The sequence below is a fragment of the Borostomias antarcticus genome, assembly GCF_949987555.1.
Source record: "Borostomias antarcticus genome assembly, chromosome: 9".
Lineage (NCBI taxonomy): Eukaryota > Metazoa > Chordata > Actinopteri > Stomiiformes > Stomiidae > Borostomias > Borostomias antarcticus.
In genome coordinates this window covers 28314517-28339455 of record NC_140242.1, presented here as the reverse complement: position 1 = coordinate 28339455, position 24939 = coordinate 28314517, and the positions used below count along the sequence as shown (strand labels likewise).

The following is a 24939-nucleotide window of genomic DNA, read 5'->3' as shown; positions in this document are numbered from 1 at the left end:
AGAGCTCACCCTGACTTTGATGATCTTGCTGTGGAAGCTGTTCAACACGACTATGACATCACCGGCGTCGCCAGGAGAATCCGCCCCATCGTGCCTGAAGAAGAGTTCATTAAGAGACGGTTTTGATTTATTTTGTTCATATTATGAAATTTGAAGTTGTGAAGAACACACTAAATATACTGTAACAAACAACAGTTTTACTGACTAAATACTGTAGTCATATTTTTCACATTTTCCTTACATCCGACACTCTAGGGACCAGGAAGACCGCAGGACAGGAAAAGCCAAACGGTTTTGTTACCATTTCGTTAACCCCCCCAGGTTAAGAAGTATATATTAGTGGCTCTGTCGTAATTTGGCGTCTGCCCAGGAATGTACGGTACATGAACGTTGGGTGTGAGCTGTGCCTGCGGGTGGGCGTGGCTTACCCTGGCGCGGGCCAGATAAAAGGGACCTGCTGACGAGAGCCAGGCAGAACGGGAATAAACAAACACGCCAGGCCGACGCCCACGGGATTCACACTGGGACCGTTTCAGGCTCCGTCAGGCGAGGAAACACTACGGAGCTTTTAGAAAATAGCACTGAGCCAACTGGAAGCCATGAGAGGACGCTGACGAACACGAGGTGACACGCCACGGCGAGTCACCCCCTTCCCACGCCCCCCTTCGTTCGTTCCTAGGAGCCGGCTCGCGCGTTTCACGTTCCGTGTGTAAGCTTGGGGATACCGGGAGTAGAACAGTACAGTTAATATCCCACGCCGGCCCACAAGCCCCGCCCCTGGACGGAACCCTTGGGGAGGGGGGAGACCCCGGCTCGTCAGACCCGACGCCACCGTGCGCATCGCTCAGGCAGAGATGAGCGATCGGCTGCCATGGCTCAGTAAGCCATCATGACCTCAGCGCTTACTAAAGGCAGGGAATTAACCTTATCACTATGATAAATGCCACCCCCTCCCCCCCCTCCCCCCCTCGCCCCCCCCGCCCCGTTCGAGCAGCGCTTGGGTTTCGGCCGCTACGCTGTCGCCTGTGCGAAGTAGCCATTAGGGCTGTGGCTTGAACGCGCGCCAGAGATCAATTTGTATTCCTGCTCCGAGGAAAGCCGACCGTCTCATTCATCCCTGTCAGGACCGGCGAGGGGGATAGTGGGGGGAAAGGGGGGGGGGGGTAGCCACCCCGGGTACAGCGATCCGGGGGGGGGGGGGGGGGGGGGAGAACAGACACTCCCACTTGCCTCTGATCGGCCCCCTTAACCGGCGCGGGCCCGCCGCTAACCGCAAGAATAATGGCGCTGCCAAGGTGAAAAATGACATCACCTTTTAGCTTCACCTGGAGGATTGGGGAATAAATCTTGCTTGTCGGATCCGATTCTGAGAGAAGCCAGGGCTGCGTGTCCTAAATCTCCCGCCGGGGCCAGATAAGAGGCCGCGGGAACGCCTGCGACCGGGGGCGAGCACCGCTCTCCACTCTGGGGCGGCTGTAGCTCAGTCGGTAGAGCGGGGTCGTTCAAGGGTCAGTGGTTCGAATCCCAGCTCCGACTGTCCACATGTCGAAGCGTCCTTGAGCAAGACACCTAACCTCAAATTGCTCCCAATGAGCAGGTTAGCACCTTGCATGGCGGCTGCCGCTATTGGTGTGTGAATGGGTGAATGAGGGGCGAATTGTAAAGCGCTTTGAGTGCCGCTAAGGTGGAAAAGCGCTATATAAGTGCAGTCCATTTACCATTTACTGTCATGTTCACGCCACAGACTCGTGGACGGGGGGAGTGAAAACGGGGGATTCTGGGGGATCTCCGCCCACCTCACCGTCAGTCCCAGAATGGGTGATGAGGGGTTTAGACATGCGTGTTTCGGGCTCAAGCGTTTCGGTGTAGGCTTCTGTGTCTTTGCACTTATCTGTATTTGCACTATTCTTATGCTTTTGTATTTATATATTTTGCTTTTGCTTTTATCTGTACAGCACTTTGGTTCAGCCACAGCGGTTTGTAAATGTGCTATAGAAATAAAGTTGACTTGACTTGACGAGGCAGAGCAGATCTGGTGGTCTTCCAAACATACATCCCCCCCCGTTGAGAACACTGTGCTCCGATGCAGCACTCCCCCCTATCAGACCTCCCATCAAATCAGCTGGAGGAAATCCAAAAAGAGAGTGTTCCTCATCGTTCTTGGCCCAGAGTACGAGCACTACCCCCCCCCCCCCCCCCCCCCTCGCCGTCCTCAGCATCGCCAGCTCTCAGAGAGAAGGGAACACCTGTGTCAGAGCTCATCATGCCCAAAACCCCCATCTGAGAGACCCCCCCCCCCCCAAACAACATGTCTGCTTCTGTCTGTAGTACCAGGCAGGCCAGTCTGCTCCAGACCACCAACACAAGAACTGAGCACTATAGGAACTATCATCCTCTATCTGAGCACTATAGGAACTAACCATCCCCTATCTGATCACTATAGGAACTAACCATCCTCTATCTGAGCACTATAGGAACTAACCATCCCCTATCTGATCACTATAGGAACTAACCATCCTCTATCTGATCACTATAGGAACTAACCATCCTCTATCTGAGCACTATAGGAACTAACCATCCTCTATCTGATCACTATAGGAACTAACCATCCCCTATCTGATCACTATAGGAACTAACCATCCCCTATCTGATCACTATAGGAACTAACCATCCCCTATCTGATCACTATAGGAACTAACCATCCTCTATCTGAGCACTATAGGAACTAACCATCCTCTATCTGATCACTATAGGAACTATCATCCTCTATCTGATCACTATAGGAACTAACCATCCTCTATCTGATCACTATAGGAACTAACCATCCTCTATCTGAGCACTATAGGAACTAACCATCCTCTATCTGATCACTATAGGAACTAACCATCCTCTATCTGAGCACTATAGGAACTAACCATCCTCTGACTGAGCACTATAGGAACTAACCATCCCCTATCTGAGCACTATAGGAACTAACCATCCTCTATCTGAGCACTATAGGAACTAACCATCCTCTATCTGAGCACTATAGGAACTCTACCATCCCCTATATGAGCACTATAGGAACTCTACCATCCCCTATATGAGCACTATAGGAACTATCCATCCTCTATCTGAGCACTATAGGAACTAACCATCCTCTATCTGAGCACTATAGGAACTAACCATCCCCTATCTGAGCACTATAGGAACTAACCATCCCCTACGTTTATATTGTAAAGGACATGTAATTCATCCCGTGTAAACTTGATTTAACCTGCTCCTCGTTAGATGTGAACTCGAACCTGCGTCTTACCGAGATGGATCCTCCCCGGACTGAGCGTGTGCGAGGAAGGAACGCCGGGTTCGACCGACCCTCGGGAAAAGCGAGTCGGCCGTGCAGGAAATGACCCGGCGCTTTATGGAGGGATATTAGAGGACGCCTACGCGCCCGCCGTGTGTAAGCGGCCGTCCACGCCTACGCTGGCGAGCGGCGAGAACAGATATTGCGCCTCTGATTTCCCCCCGGCTGGGAGCGGACGACGGCACGGCGAGTGACCGGCTGAATCATCCTTCCGCTCTGTCATCTTCTCTCATAGCGCCTCCTCCTCCCTCTCTCTCTCTCTCTCTCTCTCTCAAACTCCCTGCACTCATCAAAACCTTGAGCTGGAACAAAGTCAGCGGTCCACGGTGTTTCCATAGCGATGGGAGAGGGCGGATGCTGTGCCGTGCAGATGGAGGATCTCGCGCCGCACCGACACATTCACTTGTTTGTTTGTTTTTTTGCGGTCGGATGGTCTCATGGGTTTGAAGAGAAAACCCAGACGAGGGGACTGGGAGCTTCAAAACCAGGACAAAAGGGTAGAGTTCTAACCCTCAAACCCTAACCCTAGCCCCCCACCTAACCCTCAAACCCTAACCCTAGCCCCCCACCTAACCCTCAAACCCTAACCCTAGCCCCACACCTAACCCTCAAACCCTAACCCTAGTCCTAACCCTCTAACCCTAGCCCTAACCCTCAAACCCTAACCCTAGTCCTAACCCTCTAACCCTAGTCCTAACCCTCAAACCCCAACCATAGCCCTAACCCTCAAACCCTAACCCTAACCCTCAAACCCTAACCCTAGCCCCCCACCTAACCCTCAAACCCTAATCCTAGCCCTAACCCTCTAACCCTAACCTTAACCCTCAAACCCTAACCCTAGTCCTAACCCTCAAACCCCAACCCTAGCCCTAACCCTCAAACCCTAACCCTAGCCCTAACCCTCAAACCCTAACCCTAGCCCTAACCCCCCACCTAACCCTAGCTCCTCACCTAACCCTCAATCTGTAACCCTAACCCTCAAACCCTAGCCCGAAACAGGTGGAGCAGATGTGGGTGGGGCTCTAGCGGTACTCACGCTAGGACCTGGTAGATGTCCTCAGGGTTCTAAAGGTACTCACGCTAGGACCTGGTAGATGTCCTCAGGGTTCTAAAGGTACTCACGCTAGGACCTGGTAGATGTCCTCAGGGTTCTAAAGGTACTCACGCTAGGACCTGGTAGATGTCCTCAGACCGGCCCTGGAGGGGTTCTAAGGGTACTCACGCTAGGACCTGGTGGGGCTCTAACGGTACTCACGCTAGGACCTGGTAGATGTCCTCAGACCGGCCCTGGAGGGGTTCTAAAGGTACTCACGCTAGGACCTGGCGGGGTTCTAAGGGTACTCACGCTAGGACCTGGTAGATGTCCTCAGACCGGCCCTGGAGGGGTTCTAAAGGTACTCACGCTAGGACCTGGCGGGGTTCTAAGGGTACTCACGCTAGGACCTGGTAGATGTCCTCAGGGTTCTAAGGGTACTCACGCTAGGACCTGGTAGATGTCCTCAGGGTTCTAACGGTACTCACGCTAGGACCTGGCGGGGTTCTAAGGGTACTCACGCTAGGACCTGGTAGATGTCCTCAGAGCGGCCCTGGCGCAGCTTCAGCGTCCACGCTCCAGGGTTGGCCTTCAGCTGGAAGTATCCCTGCACACAGAGGTTCACACATGGAGCTCAGCGATCGCTCCTCTTTATAGCCTGCTAAACCAGACTCATTGCTAATTTTTTTGACGTTTTCATTATGAGTCTGGGCTTTGAGCCGCCCGGAGCGATTTGAGTGGGCGGGAGTACTCGCCTTGACAGATGAACTCCTTCAGCCAATCAGCAGAACAAAACATAGATCAAACTTTTGTCAAATCTAGTCGGAAGAACGGGGGAAACGTCTTCTCCGCTGAGAAACTCCGCTAGTGCAAACTCTTGTTCTTCTTACTGAGTCTGATTCTGCAATAACTGCACTTATGGCTGTGTTTATGACTGTGTTTATTAACGTTAACGTTAGCGCTCGTTGCTTTGGGAGCTGTTACTATTAGCGTACTCCTGTATTTCGTATCGTCAACTATGGGAACCAATCAGGGCCTGGGGGCGGAACAGCAGTTAAAACACAGTCCCTGATTGGTGCGCCTTTTTCTGGGAGAACTCAAATCGCTCCGGGCGGCTAAAAGTCCAAACTCACAGTGAAAAAGTCACCCAAAAAAATGCTGAGTCTGGTTTACCAGGCTAGCGTCTTTATCCATCGAGAGCTACGTGAACAGGATGAGGGTGTTTCCCATCCATCCTTACCCCCCCCCTCCGCCCAATCACATCCGAGCTATGTAACATGGTGGTTTTGGCGCTCACCAGGTTGGCCATGACGATGGTGTCCTGCATGAGCGGGCGGTGACTCATTCCCAGGGTGAACTGCAGGCCGCGGGGGGGCTGTCCGGTGGACAGGTCGAAGCAGTGGCCCTCCAGCAGCAGGTGCTCCAGCTCGTACTGCGCCTCCACGGATCCGCTCACCTGCACACAAGGACTCAAGGGTCAGGGGGCCACACACCACAGGGGCCCGAGGGTCAGGGGGCCACACAGTAGGGCTCAAGGGTCAGGGGGCCACACACAGCAGACCAGAGGGGGCCGTGGCGGGGGTCGTCAGTGTGTTTGGGCGGAGGGGGGGTACCTCCTGCAGGTGGATGTTGTCCAGGTCGTAGGGGCTTTGGACGGCCTCCACCATCCAGCTCTCGGGCGTGATCATGTTGAGGGTGAGCAGCGGCGACTCGGGGAGGTCCAGGAAGCGCGCCGCCGGCCCCGGGGACGCCGTGTCGTTGGCCAGGAACAGGACGTCCGGCTCCAGGACGAAGCGGTAGAAGCTGCGTAGAGAGGGGGAGAGAGGAGGGGGAGAGAGGGGAGGGGGAGAGAGGAGGAGAGAGGAGGGGGAGAGAGGAGGAGAGAGGAGGAGGAGAGAGGGGAGGGGGAGAGAGGAGGAGGAGAGAGGGAGAGAGGAGGGGGAGAGAGGAGGAGAGAGGAGGGGGGGAGAGGGAGAGAGAGGAGGGGGGAGAGAGGGGGAGAGAGGGAGAGAGAGGAGGGGGAGAGAGGGCGAGAGAGGAGGGGGGAGAGATGACCTACGTGACCGGCAGATATGACCCCAAATGACCCCTGCTGTGAGGTGTGTCCTCAAGTGTGTGCACAGTAAGTATCAACTGGAACAGCTCAGCTTTCGCTACGTGGGGACAGAAAAAACAGAAAAAAAACAACTTCAGAACTAAGTGCTCAGCAATATTTTTTGAGATGGCGATTCGAAGCAATTAATAAGCCTCTCTCACTTAGCAGACATCAGATGATGACATGTTTTGCAATACTTTCTGGCGAGAGTTGTTATTGTGTGCTGTCATCATGACAGCTTTGGGATGCCGTTTTCAAAGAGGGGGACGGAATAGCAACCCTCCGCTGTGTTGATACGCCCCGCTAAAAAAAACTGGGCCGCCTGTGCTCAGTGGACCAGAACAATTCTCCTCCTTCGGCATCGGGCCGAGGCGTCTCGCCGGTTCCACTCTGCTGACCTAATAGGCTAACGGCCTCTCTTCTGGCTGCCCTCTCGCAAAGAGGAGTTGTGATTGCCGACGACGCGCGGTGGTGCCGTCGGTAATACCCCACACCTTTCTTTGTTTGAACTGCGACCCTATCACTAAAGGCGCATCCTCGCATTGTCACACGGGAGGATTTCTCAAAAGTTAATTTCAGCCATGACAGCTTGTCCTCCTGCAGCGCGGAGCGTGTGTGTGTGTGTGTGTGTGTGTGTGTGTGTGTGTGTGTGTGAGAGAGAGAGAGACTTTGACTGTGTGCTGGAGAGGGCGATGCTGTATATGAAGTTAGGGAGAGAGGGGGGCGGGGGGGGGGGGGGGCGGAGGATTAAATTACTGAGCCATAGCCAAGTCGCCAGGGGAGACACTCGCTCTCTGTTGGATCCGTCTCCACAGACAGCAGAGTGTGAGAGAGAAGAAAGGAAGCAATCGGGTAGCCCCCCCCCCCCCTCCCAATCCAGCAGAGCTGGGGTCATGGCGCTAGGGGGGAAGGGGGGGGGGGTTAGGGTTAGGGTTGGGGGGGGGGGGGGGGGGATTGTGTTTACACCATTCACCTTGTTGTTCTAAATTGAAGGACGCGTCTCCTGTGAATAAGAACCCGGCGTGGCGCGGACTGACGGTCACCTAGCAACGAATGTTCAAAAAACAACTAAAGACTCACTTGTTCAGACGGGCCTTTGGTCATAATATAATTGCTACTTTTTGCTGCTTGCATTTCTTCTCTTTTATTTTATTGTTTTTGTTTCTCGTTTTAATGTGTTTTGGATTGCATATTTTACGTTTGATTTTTAACTTATTACTGTAAAGCACTCTGTGCATTCGTGCTGTGAAGAGTGCTACAGTATATAAATAAAGTTTACTAACTTACTTATTTACTAGCACAGCGCAGCAGAGCTTCCAGACAACAGTACAATGACCAGGAAATGGATGTACAGTAGCAGGCGATCTCCCCGCAACAAAGCCTGAGTAACTCATCCAAATACTTCTCATTCTACCCGGCATGGCTGAAGGAAAAAGCAAAACCCTCCAGCCGAACATGACAGTCGCCCACTGAAAACGTATAATGCGTATTACTGTCTGGGCATAACCTGCACCCCACACTACAGAGCTGACGGTATTATTTCCGATGTTCATAAGCGAAACCTTGAAACTGTGTTGACGGTCTTGTACTGTAATCTCTACAGCGTGTTATGAACAGTCTGGCCTGAGAAGCCATGGGAGGCCCACAGCAATACCACGCTGTTATTAAGAGGATAGCATCTGAGTGGTTGGGAGGTCCGAGCCTTAGAGAGGGGTTGGTGTGTGTGTGTGTGTGTGTGTGTGTGTGCGGTTGTGCGTGCAGGTGTGTGTGTGTGCGTGTGTGTGTGTGTGCGGGGGTGTGTGTGCATGCGCGGGTGTGTGCATGCGGTTGTGCGTGCAGGTGTGTGTGTGTGTGTGTGCGGGTGTGTGCGTGCGGTTGTGCGTGCATGTGTGTGTGTGTGTGTGTGTGCGTGCGGGTGTGTGTGTGTGTGCGCGTGTCCTGGGCAGCTGGATAGCCACTCGGATGGGATGTTTAAATGAGGTTGAGGTTGAGCTTACCTCTTGAGGGGCGTCTCGGACAGCCTGGCCCTGCAGTTCATGAACACCTGCAGCTTCACGTTGACCACCTGACTGAGCACCTGGGGGGACGGGGGGGGGACGACACACGGAGAGTGACCCGGTTACACAGAACCACACCGGACCACACCGGAGGGGACAGCCCTACAGAACCAGCTCTACATCAAACCTCTACTGTAAGTAGCGGTGTGGGGAGGGGGGGGGGGGGGGGGGGGGCGGTTCTTGTAGACTGTAGACGCATTGCGATTCACTCTTGAACGGTCGATGCGGAAAACTCACAATCTGATTTATTTTTTATTTTTAAAAAGGCCAGCGCTTTAAGCGTGAATTCCTTGCGGCTTGATGGTGAAATGTAAAAAAAAAAACAGGCCAGGTCCAGCCTGGCTTATGTGCGTGGCTGGCTTGTTTCTGTTCAGGACTGGTAGGACGGAAGCTAGTCATGCCACTGAAATAGCTGGGAAATGAAATGACATGAAATCATGTCTGATAAATTAAGATAGGTCTTGTTTTAGCTTCCAATGCTAATCCAGCACAATAAGAGCGGGATAGCCAGTTAGCTCATGAGCTCACAACAACTAGCAGCAGCTTCCATAACATTAATGGTGGCGGTCAGTGGCTAAAGCAGTTACACTGATGATAACATAAAGTCATCGCCACCGAGTCTTGACCACTACTTGTGCAGTGGAGATCGACAGGTTGATTTTGGTGTCCTTCTTGATTTTGGTGTGCTGGGACTACTGCCTCTTGTGGTGCCAACAGAGAGATGCAGGCCAACATTGTCGTGAGGGAGGGAGGGAGGGAGGGAATGATAACCCGACAAACGCTATACTAGCTGCACGGCTGGCCAGCCACGCACAAAAAAACGGTTAATCGTAAGTTACATAACGGATGTAAAACAAACGTGCGTCGTGTTTACGTTTGAGTTTTGCGGAGGATGGCCGAGCACGAGAACGAAATCCCACCGGCACCCGCTGCTTTAAAAACGAATGTACGGTATGGAAGCACTTTGGCTTTTTATATTATAATCGATCATCATTTTCATAATCACATTGTTGCCCTCTGAATCGCAGTTACAGTCACAGTTACATACGAGATAAAGTTACACATGCACACAGTTACATATGAGATACAGTATAGTTACACATACAAGATACAGAGAGATCTTGGCTCTTGGCATTTGTACTTCGACCTGTAATTGTTTTTAATTATTATTATTATTATTGTATATTGTATTTGTTCTGTTGTTATTTGTGTAAACTGATCAACACTGTAAATGAGGGAAACCTCAGTGCTTTATGAGTATAAATAAATGTTTGAAATTAAATTAAATACAGTTCCGTACGCACGTTTCTCCTCAGTAAAGACAGTAACAGCTGTCTAGTTTCACGCTGTCGGGAGGGACCACCCAGCTGGAGTTTCCCCGAACAGGCACGCCACAGACGGCGGTGATTGGTGGCTGATTGGGCGGGCGCCAGAGCGTTACCGCCGCACGCCGCTGCTACACACTGGGGACCAGCGAACCACGCAGCACACAGGAAGAGGCTGGCGGCCCCTGGCGAAGTGATTCATCAAAATCACCCCCCGGTCACGTAGCACGGTAGCACGGTAGCGCCCGAGCGCAGCTAAGACTCGCACAGTCAGTGGGTTTGTGTCGGTGAGTCATCATCTCACAGAATAAAGTTAGGAGCTCCGAACGCCACAATAGCCGCCGGCTTCCTGAATATGTACATTTCCCACTCTGCGGTCAGACAAAGTGACCCCCACTGGAGGTTTGGGGGATGCTTAAAGGTTGACTGACTGAATCAGAAGATTCAACTTGGGAGATCTTTTGAGGGAACTCTCCGACCTTTCAATGAACCTTCTGAGGGAGTTATAAAACCACCGTCGACAGCTCTAGCCCTTTCTACAGACAGATAGGAAACTTTACCTTGCGAGCTATATTCACCGACAAAGCAATCAACAGCTACTGTAATCTGTACTGAGATACATCTCAGACCAACCAGTGAATAAGTCTGAAAAGGGAGTATGACTGAGGGAAAGGTCTTAGACAAAAAGGCAAAAGAGCTGTGCGCACATCCAACCTTCCGGAAGTTTCCTGATGAAGACCTAAGGGTCGAAACGTTGCGATATGTTCAATCAGTGTGCCGATCTTTCCACTTCTCATGAGGGAAAGGTCTTAACATCAATATATAGGACTGAAAAAGACAGATTCACGCTGGTCTGAACTTCTGCTCTATCCCTGATTTTAGCTATAGAAGACCTTTCCTTGCAGTCGTGGCGATTCAGCGGAGATGACAGCCAGGAGGGTCAGAGCTTACAATCAGCAGAGGTGACATCTTCTGCGCCTCCCTGGTCAGCGGGTCGATGATGGCGACCACGTCGTAGAACACTTCGTCCGGGCGAGGGGCGAGTTGGAGCACGCTGGCAGGGGAGAGAGAGAGAGAGAGAGAGAGAGAGAGAGCCGTGTCAGCAGTGCTATGGGCTCCGCCCCGCCCCCCCCCCAAAACACACTCGCTATTCTCTCTCTCCACAGCTTCAGGACGGAACGTACCATTCTCAGGATCGATTACGGGGGGGACAAGGGGGGAGCGAGAAGCGCGGGGCGTCGCTCACCTGTGGTCTTCTCGGACGAAGCGGACGTCCCTCCTGGCTTCTCCTTTGGGGGCGGCGGTGAGGAGAGCGTCCACTTTCATGACTAGATCGCTTGCTCTGAGGGACAGAGGGGCACCACGGTGTCAGCTCATCACGTGGTAATGACCCTGGTTAAGATGGCACTCCCGATAGAGAGCCCGCACATCTGACCTGTCTCAAATTTGTCAACTCCAGCAGTTTTCAGGAGAGGACGTATAAATCAAGCAGACAGCCCGAGACATATATCCTTCTATATAAAGGAATAGCCATTCCAAAAAAAATATCATAGACTCAGTTAGGAGAGAACATTGTTTTGTTTTTTTTATAAGTTCTCTGAGAAACGGTTCGAGCGGAGAGGAGATGCCAGGGTCTCTCCGGAGGGTATGAGAAGTGCTTGAGAAACGATAAAGAGCAATTCACACGATAACGTCTACGCCTGTCATAACAGAGCGATTCTCGTGTCCAGCCCAGATGGCGAACCGCCGACTGAATGGAATGATTCAGACGAGTGGAGAGAAGAGAGATGTAGAAGAACGTACTGCTTTGCCTTGATCCCCTGCTGTTTGATTTGGGCTTTCACATTCTCTGCCGTGGCGCTCCGTGTAATCTTCGCCAACAGATGGAAATCCTCCACGGTGAACTCCTCCTCCAACGGTCCCAGAATCTAACAGACAGAGAGAGAGAGAGAGAGAGAGAGAGAGAGAGAGAGAGAGACAGAGAGAGAGAGAGAGAGAGAGAGAAAGAGGAGACCATAACACCATCATAAAGCTGTACATACTTCTTTGTAGGGCTGTGCAAAAAAGAATAATCGCAATTCTTTTTTCCACAATACTTTATAGATTTTCCAGTATAGATTTGATTTGGTATAGTAACACTAGCTAGTGTGAATGGTATAGTAACACTAGCTAGTGTGAATGGTATAGTAACACTAGCTAGTGTGAATGGTATAGTAACACTAGCTAGTGTGAATGGTTAAATGGACTGCACTTATATAGCGCTTTTATCCAAAGCGCTTTACAATGGCCTCTCATTCACCCATTCACACACACATTCACACACACATTCACACACACATTCACACACCAATGGCGGCAGCTGCCATGCAGGTTTCTAGCCTGCTCATTGGGGGCAATTTGGGGTTCAGTGTCTTGCCCAAGGAAACTTCGGCATTTGGACAGCCGGGATTTGAACTGCCGACCCTGCGGTCATTAGCTCTACCTCCTGAGCCACAGCCGCCCTGAATGGTATAGTAAAGAGCTAGCTAGTGTGGATGGTAAAGAGCTAGCTAGTGTGAATGGTATAGTAAAGAGCTAGCTAGTGTGAATGGTATAGTAAAGAGCTAGCTAGTGTGAATGGTAAAGAGCTAGCTAGTGTGAATGGTATAGTAAAGAGCTAGCTAGTGTGAATGGTATAATAAAGAGCTAGCTAGTGTGAATGGTGTAGTAAAGAGCTAGCTAGTGTGAATGGTATAGTAAAGAGCTAGCTAGTGTGAATGGTAAAGAGCTAGCTAGTGTGAATGGTATAGTAAAGAGCTAGCTAGTGTGAATGGTATAATAAAGAGCTAGCTAGTGTGAATGGTAAAGTGCTAGCTAGTGTGAATGGTATAGTAAAGAGCTAGCTAGTGTGAATGGTATAGTAAAGAGCTAGCTAGTGTGAATGGTATAGTAAAGAGCTAGCTAGTGTGAATGGTAAAGAGCTAGCTAGTGTGAATGGTATAGTAAAGAGCTAGCTAGTGTGAATGGTATAATAAAGAGCTAGCTAGTGTGAATGGTGTAGTAAAGAGCTAGCTAGTGTGAATGGTAAAGAGCTAGCTAGTGTGAATGGTAAAGAGCTAGCTAGTGTGAATGGTATAGTAAAGAGCTAGCTAGTGTGAATGGTAAAGAGCTAGCTAGTGTGAATGGTAAAGAGCTAGCTAGTGTGAATGGTAAAGAGCTAGCTAGTGTGAGCAGTATAGTAAATAGCTAGCTAGTGTGAGCAGTATAGTAAAGAGCTAGCTAGTGTGAATGGTGTAGTAAAGAGCTAGCTAGTGTGAATGATATAGTAAAGAGCTAGCTAGTGTGAATGGTGTAGTAAAGAGCTAGCTAGTGTGAATGGTAAAGAGCTAGCCTGTGTGAACGGTGTAGTAAAGAGCTACTGTAACTAATGTAAATTGTATACTAAAGCTAGCTAGTGTGAATGGTATAGTAGAGAGCTAGCTAGTGCGAATGGTATAATAAAGAGCTAGCTAGTGTGAATGGTATAATAAAGAGCTAGCTAGTGTGAATGGTATAGTAGAGAGCTAGCTAGTGCGAATGGTATAATAAAGAGCTAGCTAGTGTGAATGGTATAATAAAGAGCTAGCTAGTGTGAATGGCGAAGGCTGCTCCATCTCTCCAGCTCACATAAATGGAGGAGGGTGTTTCATATCTTCACTGTGTTTCAGTCCTGGCGCCTCTCTCTCTCTCTCACACACTCTCTCTCGCTCTCTCTCACTCTCTTTCTCTCTCTCGCTCTCGCTCTCTCTCACTCTCTCTCTCTCACACACACTCTCTCTCTCTCTCGCTCTCTCTCACTCTCTCTCTCGCTCTCTCTCACTCTCTCTCACTCTCACTCTCTCTCGCTCTCTCTCCAATCTCGTATCTATTTCAAGAGGAGTGTCTCTACTGTACCCTGACTGCCTGCCTGCTGCCACACTGAATGTAAATGATATTAATTGTAGCTGCCGTCTCGGGGCTAGCCTCTTCATCCTGTTGTCAGCACTGCGGCTGCTGCAGCCGAGACATCAGTCATCAGCTGTGCTCTACTGTAACCAGCCACTCCTCTGCTACCTATGACCTATGGTAAACAGACCGTGCTGACTCGGCAGTATACTGCTCCCCGGTGGAACACCAGATGGGGGGTTGGGGGGGGGTCTACAGCTCATTAGGGTCACCCACTCAGAAAAAACACCCAACCCAACAACACCACAGTCCTCCCCCGAAAGTTCAACCCCAGGTCACCAGAAGTAATCCACGTTTGTGACGTCGAGTGTGACTCGGCAGCAGAACCGCTGAGCAGGCGTGTTCGGTAGCGGCTGTTTGCAGGGCGGGGTGGCGGTCTCACCCGGCCGTTGCTGACCACCGCCATTTGTCCCGGGCTCAACCGCAGGACGTCACGACAGAACAGCTGCTGACTTCGGATGAAATCCACCTCCAGGGTGTTGAACTTCTTCTCGAAGGCGTCGCCGTCCGCGCTCTGCGACGGGAAAACAAACGTTGGTTTAGGCGTATATATATATCGAGCGAAGTCTGAAGACCGCATAATATATGATTGTATAGGTTTCCTCAAGGACTTTGCTCCCATTTCAGGCTGTCCAAAACAAAGTCTGCACAACACATTGACGTAAAGTATGATGTATGCTGGGGTAGAAATCACTTTATTGACAAATCGCTGAGGTCCTGCATCAGAGCAATCACTGCGGCTCTTAAAGCTAAATATTTCATGGCCAGGGAGGCCGAGCTGTCATAAATGCACATGCATGAAAAACAGAGGAGATTAATCAATTTGTAATTAATCTAACAAACTTTTTAATTAAACATTTGCCCGTTTTGTCCATAACAAATCAAGGCATAGGACGGTTGGGTGTTTGCACAGTCAGGTTATTACTTTCTCCAGCATTTCTCCCCCCCAGGAGAACAGGTGAAATACCGATACCGTCAGCACAACTCAGTCAGCAAGTCTGTCAGGCGGCCAATAATAAACTCATATCCCCCCGACTCAGGGTCTGGGCCCCAACCCACAGAGCCATCGCCTGGTCCCGCCTCGTACCGCCGTTTCCAGCCCGGTCCCCCCTCTCTCCGATGAGGACGGGAGTAATTGAGGCCCACAGCGTTGTGGTGACTCCCAGCTTCTCTTCCCCCCCCTCTCTGTAGCACAGTCCCACACCGTAAGCTTGCCAGGCCTGAGAAGGCGTGGCCTTCGCAAGAGACGCTCTCGTTTGAAATGTTTACAGTTCGTTAGGTCGGCAAGGAGCAAGTGTTTTGTGTTAATTTGGCCGTGTTAATCAAACCGACCAGATGTTCTAGTTCATGTCCTGGTTTTACTTGCTGTGCATCAGTAGTTTGAAAACAGGTGAAGTGCATTTTGGGAAAGTGTTTACCGGCTCTCTTTTTAAGTGATTGAGCGTGGCCAGCTCTTTCACAAGGTCATTTACAATGAGGGCGGGGGGGGGGGGGTGCTTTCCTGTCAGCTGATTGGCTGATCTGTCTCAGGGGGGGCTTCCCCGTGAGCAGCGCCATAAAGATGGACGCCACACCATACACGCGCTCCTGGAAAAACCCAGAGAGGAGGATTGACAGCCGACCGCTTGCGAGCTACTGTAGCAGGGGCCCGTCTCGCCTCGCCCCGTCTATAGGGTTTCCCAGGGGGGCCCAGGTATCAAGAAAGAGGCGTCGTTACACATTCAGCACATGGGGCTCGGCTGACCCGGCCCGTCTCTGCCAGATTGAGCGGAACTGACAGGCGTGTGGGCTGCTGCTTATGCGTCGTCTGGCTGGCTGTGGTCAGACAGGCGGGCGGGTTGAGGTAAATGTATTCTACGAGGTGGAATAGAAAGAGGTGTTCATCAATCACCATTTTCCCCCGGCTGCAGGTTTAATAGAGAGAGTAGCAGGAGAGATGGGGGATTCAGTCAGTTGTCAGCGTCTAAAAAGCTCAGGCTCGACAGAAAATCATTCTCCGACCGTGTGGTCTACGCATCACTGAGCGCCGGGAGGAGAAAGACCCCCGTTTCCCATAGGGCTGGGTATCGAGTCGAATTTCAAGAATCGATTCGATTCCGATTCACAAGGTTCAGAATCGATTATCACGATTCAATTCGATTCGATTAGATTCAATATCGATTCGGTTAGTGTTACTAAAACCTTTTTTTTTTTTTGCTGTAACCTTAATTACATGACTGGCAAGTTATGCAACACATCAATACTAGGGCTGGGTATAGATACTGATTTCCAAAAATGAATGAATGAATGAATCATTGAATGAATTAATGAACTATTCATTCCTTCATTTATTCATTCATTCATTCATTAAATAAAAGATCGATTTTGGGATTCATGAATCGATTCAGAATCATCTGATTCAGAATCGATTCAGAATCAATGAATCGATTTTTTTCAACCCAGCCCTAGTTTCCCTGCGACCGTGTACAGTCTGCGCTCTCCGCTCACCTGCCCCAGTAGGTCGGCCATCTTGGTTCCCTGCTGGAGCAGCTGGACGCTGGTCTCTCGGAGGAGCTTGTGGAGGAACTCCGTGGCCGCCTTGTTCTTCTGGGTGAGCAGGGAGGCCCAGACGGCCCGGTAGATCGCCGTGGTGTCCTCGCTGGGTCTGGCGCTGGGGTTGGCGATGGCCGCCACGCGGACGCCGGAGCTAGCCTTCTGCACGCGCACACACACACACACACGCACGCACAACACACGCGCAACACGCACACAGCATGCACGCACACCACACGCACACACACACACAACAACACGCACACACAACACGCACACACAACACACGTGCAACACGCACACATGCCCAGACACACAACACGCACACACAACACACGTGCAACACGCACACATGCACACACACACACAACACGCACACACAAGACGCACACACACACACACAACACGCACACACGTGCAACACGCACACACACACACAAGACGCACGCACACACACACAACACGCACACACAACACACGTGCAACACGCACACACACACACAACACGCACACACAAGACGCACGCACGCACACACACACATACACACACACACACACATACACACACACATCAGAGTCTCGCCATAGCACTAGACTGCAGGTGGTGAATCAGGAGAAAGGGGTGTGACATGCGAGGTGTTTGGCTCTGTATCTACAGAAGGTGTTGAGAGCCAAGAATACAAGAATATTCAAGTGCACCTACACCATTGTTTTCTTTCCTTTTCATATCTGCTCGTTCTTATATCATGTTGAGCTCAGCTACAGTAGGCCTATACATGCTGTATGGTGACAGCAGACAAGGGGTCCAAGTGCATGAGTTCACTCTTACAGAAGACTAGCTAAAAATTAGGGATGCACGATATATCAGCAATCATATCGGTATCGGACGATTTGTCATTTTTTTATATATCGGTATCGGTCTGATGCAAAACAGGGATGACGATGTGAACAACCGATCATTTTTTCTGTCTAGCTGCTCTTGTGTGTGTTGTTTTTGAGAGGAAAAAATGTGGTAAATCCATATGTTTTGTAAATAGAGACAGTGTTTCCATGTGTTTTTCAGTACGTATAACATTTGATTATCATAGAAACCTGGTTTTATACAGAACATATCGACATCGGTAAATATCGGTTATCGGCCATAACAGCAATGTTAATATCTGTTATCGGTATCGGCCAAAATGTTCATATCAGTGCACCCCTACTAAAAATGCATTTAGCAGGGCAGATCACGAAGCCTCCTTCTCTCCACGGTATTGACCATAGCTCACGGTGAGCAGACCTTCCCAAGTCCGCCAATAATAACGCCTCTCGCTCGCCTGCTCATCTGTAGCAGAGTGAGCCATCACCCCCGACGCTATCTGCAAATCAACCCCAGAATAAATTACGCTAGAACATCACACGCTGCCGTCGTTTTGTTTGTTCAAGGCCAAGGTGAAATGTGTCCCGTAAGAGCCTTAACATTCTCATCCTGTCAGAGCGTCGCGGTGGCAGGCGGTAGGTAACAGCTGGGCCATACCTTGCTAGACTACATAAAAGGCTACGTTTGCGTTGGTCTGAAGAGCCAGGCCAGTGAGTCTGCCCCCGACGATTCTTTGGCAGTGTCGTTGACGTAAAGGAGACGTGCCTTATAAGCGCACGTGCGCGTTCTGAATGCGAGAGGGCATTCTGGGAAGGCCAGAGGGCATTCTGGGAAGGCCCCCCACCGAGGACGAGGACGGTGAGGAGTGGACGTGTGCCGGGAGCTCACCGCGTGTTTCATGGCGTTGAGCAGCAGTCTTCTCCCCTCGGCCGTCTCCAGGTCCCCCGCGATCCAAAAGGAGACCCCGCTGATCCCGTCCTCATCTGGGGAGACCAACGAAGACCGCTGACACACTGGCACGCAAACGCGCGGACCGCCGCTCGCGTTCGACACGACAACGGTAGTAGCGACGGTGTAAACAGCATGTAAACAGCGTGTAAACAGCATGTAAACAGCGTGTAAACGCTGTGTTGAGTCAAAATGGAACGAGGCCAGTACTTCAGACTAATAATAATAATAAGTCCCCGTTTTGCCATGTGATGGATGCACAGACGGAACGAAGGTATTTTTTGACGTTTTCTCACTAAAAAAGTGAATCTCAAGATCGTAAAGCTGTGTGTGGCTAGCCGTCAGGGACTGTGGGTAATCCTCTGAAAGGGTCTGCACCCTGGCCACCCTCCGACCGAGGAGACAGCAGCCAGATGGGAAATTAAATCTGAGCTGGAGAGAAAGGGGAGGGAGGGAGGGAGGGAGAGAGAGAGAGGGTGAGGGAGGGGGGGACTTGAGTACGATTGTGCCACCTGTCATGGCTTACTGCTCTATTCACTCCAGTCCCCCTAGCCTAGTAGCTAGTGTACTGTAGCAGCACCCGGGGTATCACCCTCCATCTCCTCACGCTAGAGAGAGAAGAGGGAGGAGAGAGAGAGAGAGAGAAGAGGGAGAGATAGAGGAGACGGAAGGAGGAGAGATGGAGAGGAGACAGAGAAGAGGGAGAAGAGAGAGAGAAGAGGGAGAGAAGAGGGAGAGAACCACCCTCCATCTCCTCACGCTAGAGAGAGAAGAGGGAGGGGAGAGAGAGAGAGAGAGAAGAGGGAGGAGAGAGGGAGAGATGGAGGCAGAGAAGAGGGAGAGATAGAGGAGACAAGAGGGAGAGATAGAGGAGACAGAAGGAGGAGAGATGGAGAGGAGACAGGGAAGAGGGAGGGAGAGAGAGAAGAGGGAGAGAAAAAAGGGAGAGAAGAGGGAGAGATGGAGACAGAAAAGAGGGAGAGATAGAGACAAGAGGGAGAGATGGAGAGGAGACAGAAGAGGGAGAGATGGAGAGGAGACAGGGAAGAGGGAGGGAGAGAGAGAAGAGGATGGGAGAGAGAGAAGAGAGAGAGAGACAGAGAAGAGGGAGGGAGAGAGAGACAGAGAAGAGAGAGAGAGACAGAGAAGAGAGAGAGAGACAGAGAATAGGGAGGGAGAGAGAGACCGAGAAGAGGGAGAGCTAGAGAGGAGGGAGAGAATACAGAGCTGGCCTGCAGCTGCCAATCAGAAAGCCCTGCAATTACCTGAAGAGCAGCGCTGGCCAGGGCGTCTGCCTCCACTAAAGAGCAATTCCACCCGTCTACAGAGCCAGTCCAACATGGCGGCAGGTAATTACGTTGAAGATTCCCCTCCTCGCTCTGAGATGTTTGATGAACACTCCTCAGGTGTTCCACTCAAGCCACGCTGCTCGTTGGAACAAACCATTCACACACTAACTCAAGCACATTCAGCTGTACAGTAACTCGCTGCGGTATCGACGCCGAAGGGAAACCAGTCGATCCAAAATGGTGGCCGACAGAGAGCTATGAATGGAACAGGCCGCCTCTCACCGTTCTTGGCGAAGTACTTCAATTTCTTGGCGATCACAGCAGTCTTGTCCCTCGAGTCCAGGAATGAGAACATGGTAGTGTCCTCCCAGTCGTCCGCAACTACAAAGGAGAAAGTACCTCATCACATCAGTGTTCAGCGTAGAGGTTGAATTGCAAATGGAGGGGCAGGGGGAGGGGTCTGAGGGTTAGGGGGAGGGGTCTGAGGGTTAGGGGGAGGGGTCTGAGGGTTAGGGGGAGGGGTCTGCGCTCCACAGACCACTGCATCACCCACTATAGCCAACTTCTTTTTCTTATGTTGTTGAGTTTTTCCCATTAAATTGTAGCCCGTGTATATTAAATGTCAAAGAAATTCATAAAAATGAAAAGAGTTTACTATACTTAGTGGCGTGACAACAAAACCAGATTCCCCTGCTGCGTTTTCCTGGATTCCATTATGTGTGTTATGAGTGTTTTATTACCTGAACACGCAACGTGATTGTAAAGCCCTGAATGTGATTGTGGAATAGTAGGATTTGATTTGGTTTCAAGTCCCACACACAGACACACTGCCTCTCTCTCCCTCGCTAGCAAAGATCGGCCCTTATAGTCAACGCACATGCTTAACATGCTTTGGGAGCTGTGCTTAAGAAGACTTTCATTTTGTTCTGTACATGACAACGTTATCATGTGTAGAAAAATAAACGCACACCAAGGGCTATAGGGAGATGTTGACCAATGGAAGCAGAAACAGTATTAAGGTGTGTCTAGGGGCGCCCCGGGAGCTCACCAGGTAAGGCGTGCCCCATATGAAGGCTAGTCCTTCACGCGGCAGACCAGGGTTCGATTCCCGGCTCGGGAATCCTGTGCCGCATGTCCTCCTCTCTCTCTCTCTATCCCACGTTTCCTGTTTCTCTCGAACTGTCCTGTCCCATTAAAGCTGAAAAGCCCTAAAAAATATCTTAAAATAAAAATAAAGGTGTCTCTACTCTACTCCTCCATGCACTTTCTCTTTTTATGAATGACGTTTCAGCCTTCATGCCTTCTTCTTCTAGCAATGAAAAAAGGAAATGTTATCAACAGTATGAAGTCTATATTCATGTCAAAGGGAGTCTTCAAGACTGTATTATTCTTGTTTCATTAGAGGCTAAAACGGGTTCGAATTTTTCCATTCTACCATGACCATTCTCACAGCTAAAGGAAATGGTCTTGTCTTTCTTTGGTAACCATTTTATAAAATCATTGGCCTATATTTATTTTACATTTAGATGTATTTTTTTTAATTCTCAAAGTTTGTAGCCTACATCTACTGTAGGGCCTGCCTTGTGTGTTCCGTTGTAATAACATTTTGATTGATTGATATTGCTACTGTATGTTTTTGTTTAATAAAAATGTATTTAAATGAATAGGCTGCATATATATATATATATATATTTTTTTTTTTTATGTTTTATTTACATATTATATATATATAAACATTTTATACATATAAAGTAACTTATATAAAGCAAGTAATCCTCAGCCCTTGTAGAATAGCAGCAAAAAAAAAGCTGCAATAACCGCGGTGTGTTGCCGCCCTTTTGTACCGCCGGGGGAATGTATTCACCGCGACACCGCTAGGTGGAAGGCCGTGCTGGTTACCTGGCGAGGCGGTGAAGTCCAGGTATGTCCTATCCGTGCTGAGAATGAGAGGGTTGATACGGAACACCACGTTGGGCTGCTCCATCAGATAGTCCACCACGTCCGTCCCCTCGGTCAACTGACCCTGGAGGTCAGGAGACAGGAAGTCATGTCCGTGTACAGAGCACACACAGAGCACCCCGTCCATTAATACCTCAACACTGTAAATACACAGTTTATTTACCTCAGTAAACAGTTCAGCTAGGTCATTATTCAGTAACTACCTGACATGTTGTTTTGTCTGTTTTGCTACTGTTTAAATATTATACTGTTTTATATTATGATTTAATAGGCATTATAAGCTATGGCTTCAGCCTACACCTTTTCAGTCTTACTCTTATGTTTTGGTTTTTATATTACATTCAATGCCTATGTGTGTGAATTGCCAAAGACTGAATAAATTACTACTACTACTACATTAACGAAGAATAAATTACTACTACTACTACTATTACTACTACTACTACTACTACTATTACTATTACTACTACTACTACTACTACTACCACCACTACTACTACTACTACTACTACTATTACTACTACTACTACTACTACTACTACTACTACTACATCTACATTAACAGGAAGAAAAGTAGATAAATGAGCGGTCGATCGTGGGAACGTCTCTTACCATGAAGACGTCTCTCTGGAGGAAGTTGGTGGTGTCCATGATGCGCTGCAGGAGGACGGTCTCCAGGTCGTCTGGGTCCATCTCGTCGGCGCTCAGAGGGACGCCGTTGAACAGGGCCAGCGGCAGCGCGCCCAAACCACTCTTCCTGTAGAAGGCTGCCCCTGCCTGAACACCCCAACACAACGCCATCAACGGCAGCCTAGAGCCTAGACTCAACACTTTATTACAGGAGTACCAGGACCGGCGCTAGGGGGGGGGGGGCGCTCGCACCTTCAGAAGGCCTCGCATCAGGCAGGAATTTTTATTTTATTTTTGTATTCATTTTTTTGCTTTAATAACTTTTGACATGGTACACACGTGATAAAAATTCATTCATAGTCAATCATAGACCTAAAATCTAGCGTAGCCTACTGGTAGACTATGCGATGACAGATTAGTATAGTTTTTCCCTAACGTGACCTTACGTGACCTAAGTTAACTTGCCTGAGGGAACCAAGACATCACTGGAAACACAGCGCTTTCTTAAAAAGATGGATGGAACCTTCCCTAATTGTCAAATTGCTCTTAGAATTTTGTTGACCATCCCTGTCACAGTTGCATCTGGGGAGCGCAGTTTCTCAAAGTTAAAACTCATAAAGAACTACGTGTGGACTACATGTCCCAGGAGAGACTGTGTGGACTTGCAATCCTTGCAATTGAAAAGGACGTTGCATACAACTTGGATTACAATGACATTATTTCTGAGTTTGCTGCAAGGAAGTCAGGAGGGAAATGTTCACATAGTTCTGCTGCTGGTGAGTAACATTTCTGCATTCATATCAATAGCGTGTTTTAAATGCGGTATGACTGCTTATACTGGGCTAGGCTATGACTGCTTATTTATATACATCCTAAATCCTAAGTGTAAACAAATCTAAATACTATACTGTTAGTAGGGCCTATATTATATTATCTATATTCAGCCGTGCAGCGTATGGTCGGCTGCGTCACGACCCTGGAAGATGCATGATGTGCGTATTTTGTGCCATGTGGAAAAAAAGACATGCATGTATAGAGCATAAAGGCCCCGCAATGCCTACTTCACACAGGGCCTCGCATATCTCCCAGAATGCCCTGCTGTGAAGTTATATAATGAACATTAGCATCAGGCATTGCACTTGTTCGGGCATTAGAACCACTCTACGGTTTCCAGGGACTGTCTGGTGTTTTTGAACAGTATACTATCGGCAAACACTTCCAAGTTCAGCGCTCAATCAGCAGTCAAAGCAGGTATTGGTGCATCCCTAATTGGGTATTCTGAAACGGCTACAGCTGCGTTTCTCATTATGTACTGTACCTGTCTTTTGTCATCGTACTCAGAATCCACACCCAGAATCCTGTCGGCCGTGGCCTTGGGGAATTTCCTCTTCAGATAGGCGGACACGGTATCGACAGACAGCGTCTCGCCTTGGTCTACTTTGTTGTACATCTGCGAGAGCGAGAAAAAAAAGGGTCAGTGTGAGGTGAGCATCATTCTCCATTACCTCACAGACGCAGTCGATATCCCGCGCCAGGGGCCGCTGTTGCCCCGGGTGACCCCCCTCCTCACTCGTCTGCTCCAATAACGTCTCGGCTAGTGGAGCCGACGCGCACGCCGCAATTAGCTGTATCTTCTAAGGCGCGTCGAAGAGACGCAAACTCGCAAAGGTCGCGCTGTAGTAGCTCTAGGAGCGTCGAGCAGGAGGAAACGGGGGGATGTAAACACGCGTGAGAAGAGCTCCTTACCGAGATCATAGACATGACAGCCTGGGGCACGTCGTACTCGTCCGCGATGTAGTTCAGCAGACGGAAAAACGCCACCCCGGCGTCGGAGGAACCGTCGACTTCGTCGTCCGCGTTGACGACGAACACGAAGCCGATTCTGGAGGGAACGGGGAGAGAGACGTGATGATTTCAGGTTTCAGATGAGCGGTGAGTCACCGTCAGGTGGTGCCGACAGGTGCGCGGAGGAGCGCGTGACGAGCGTGACGCACCTGAGCGGGATCTTGTGTTTGTAGAAGAGCTCGGCCAGCTTCACCAGTTCCACGCTGTCTTCTTGCAGCGGGTCCAGAAACAGCACCTGAACACACACAGGGGGGGCGGTGAGGCACCTGAACACACACAGGGGGGGGGGGGGCGGTGAGGCACCTGAACACACACAGGGGGGGGGGGGGGGGGGCGGTGAGGCACCTGAACACACACAGGGGGGGCGGTTAGGCACCTGAACACACACAGTGGGGGGATGGTGAGGCACCTGAACACACACAGGGGGACGGGGACGGTGAGGAACCCGAACACACACAGGGGGAGGACGGTGAGGCAGCACCTGAACACACACAGGGGGGGGGGGGGCGGTGAGGCACCTGAACACACACGGGGGGGGGGGGGGGGGGGGGCGGTGAGGCAGCACCTGAACACACACGGGGGGGGGGGGGGGGGCGGTGAGGCAGCACCTGAACACACACAGGGGGGGGGGGGCGGTGAGGCACCTGAACACACACCGGGGGGGCGGTGAGGCACCTGAACACACACAGGGGGGGGGGGGGGCGGTGAGGCACCTGAACACACACAGGGGGGGCGGTGAGGCAGCATCTGAACACACACGGGGGGGGGGGGGCGGTGAGGCAGCACCTGAACACACACAGGGGGGGCGGTGAGGCAGCACCTGAACACACACAGGGGGGGGACGGTGAGGCACCTGAACACACACAGGGGGGGGGGGGGGGGGGGTGAGGCAGCACCTGAACACACACAGGGGGGGGGGGGGGTGAGGCAGCACCTGAACACACACAGGGGGGGGCGGTGAGGCACCTAAACACACACAGGGGGGGCGGTGAGGCACCTGAACACACACAGGGGGGGGGGACGTTGAGTCAGCTGCCAGCTTGGCTACTCAGCTAATA

General features: G+C 50.6%; 1 protein-coding gene across 1 annotated transcript in view; it reads right to left on the bottom strand.

Annotated features, from left to right (window-relative positions):
- uggt2 (UDP-glucose glycoprotein glucosyltransferase 2) overlaps positions 1–24939 on the bottom strand; it is a 45661-nt gene that overhangs the window by 12602 nt on the left and 8120 nt on the right. The window contains exons 15-31 of the mRNA XM_084442980.1: positions 24031–24116; positions 23783–23918; positions 23355–23486; positions 22019–22183; positions 21347–21470; positions 19730–19828; positions 18099–18193; positions 16304–16510; positions 14199–14330; positions 11657–11781; positions 11100–11195; positions 10805–10907; positions 8469–8548; positions 5990–6179; positions 5674–5832; positions 4898–4983; positions 10–94 (exon numbers count right to left, since the gene is read on the bottom strand). Of these exons, the coding sequence (XP_084299106.1) occupies positions 10–94; positions 4898–4983; positions 5674–5832; positions 5990–6179; positions 8469–8548; positions 10805–10907; positions 11100–11195; positions 11657–11781; positions 14199–14330; positions 16304–16510; positions 18099–18193; positions 19730–19828; positions 21347–21470; positions 22019–22183; positions 23355–23486; positions 23783–23918; positions 24031–24116 (2100 nt within the window). The remainder of the gene's footprint in view (positions 1–9; positions 95–4897; positions 4984–5673; positions 5833–5989; positions 6180–8468; positions 8549–10804; positions 10908–11099; positions 11196–11656; positions 11782–14198; positions 14331–16303; positions 16511–18098; positions 18194–19729; positions 19829–21346; positions 21471–22018; positions 22184–23354; positions 23487–23782; positions 23919–24030; positions 24117–24939) is intronic.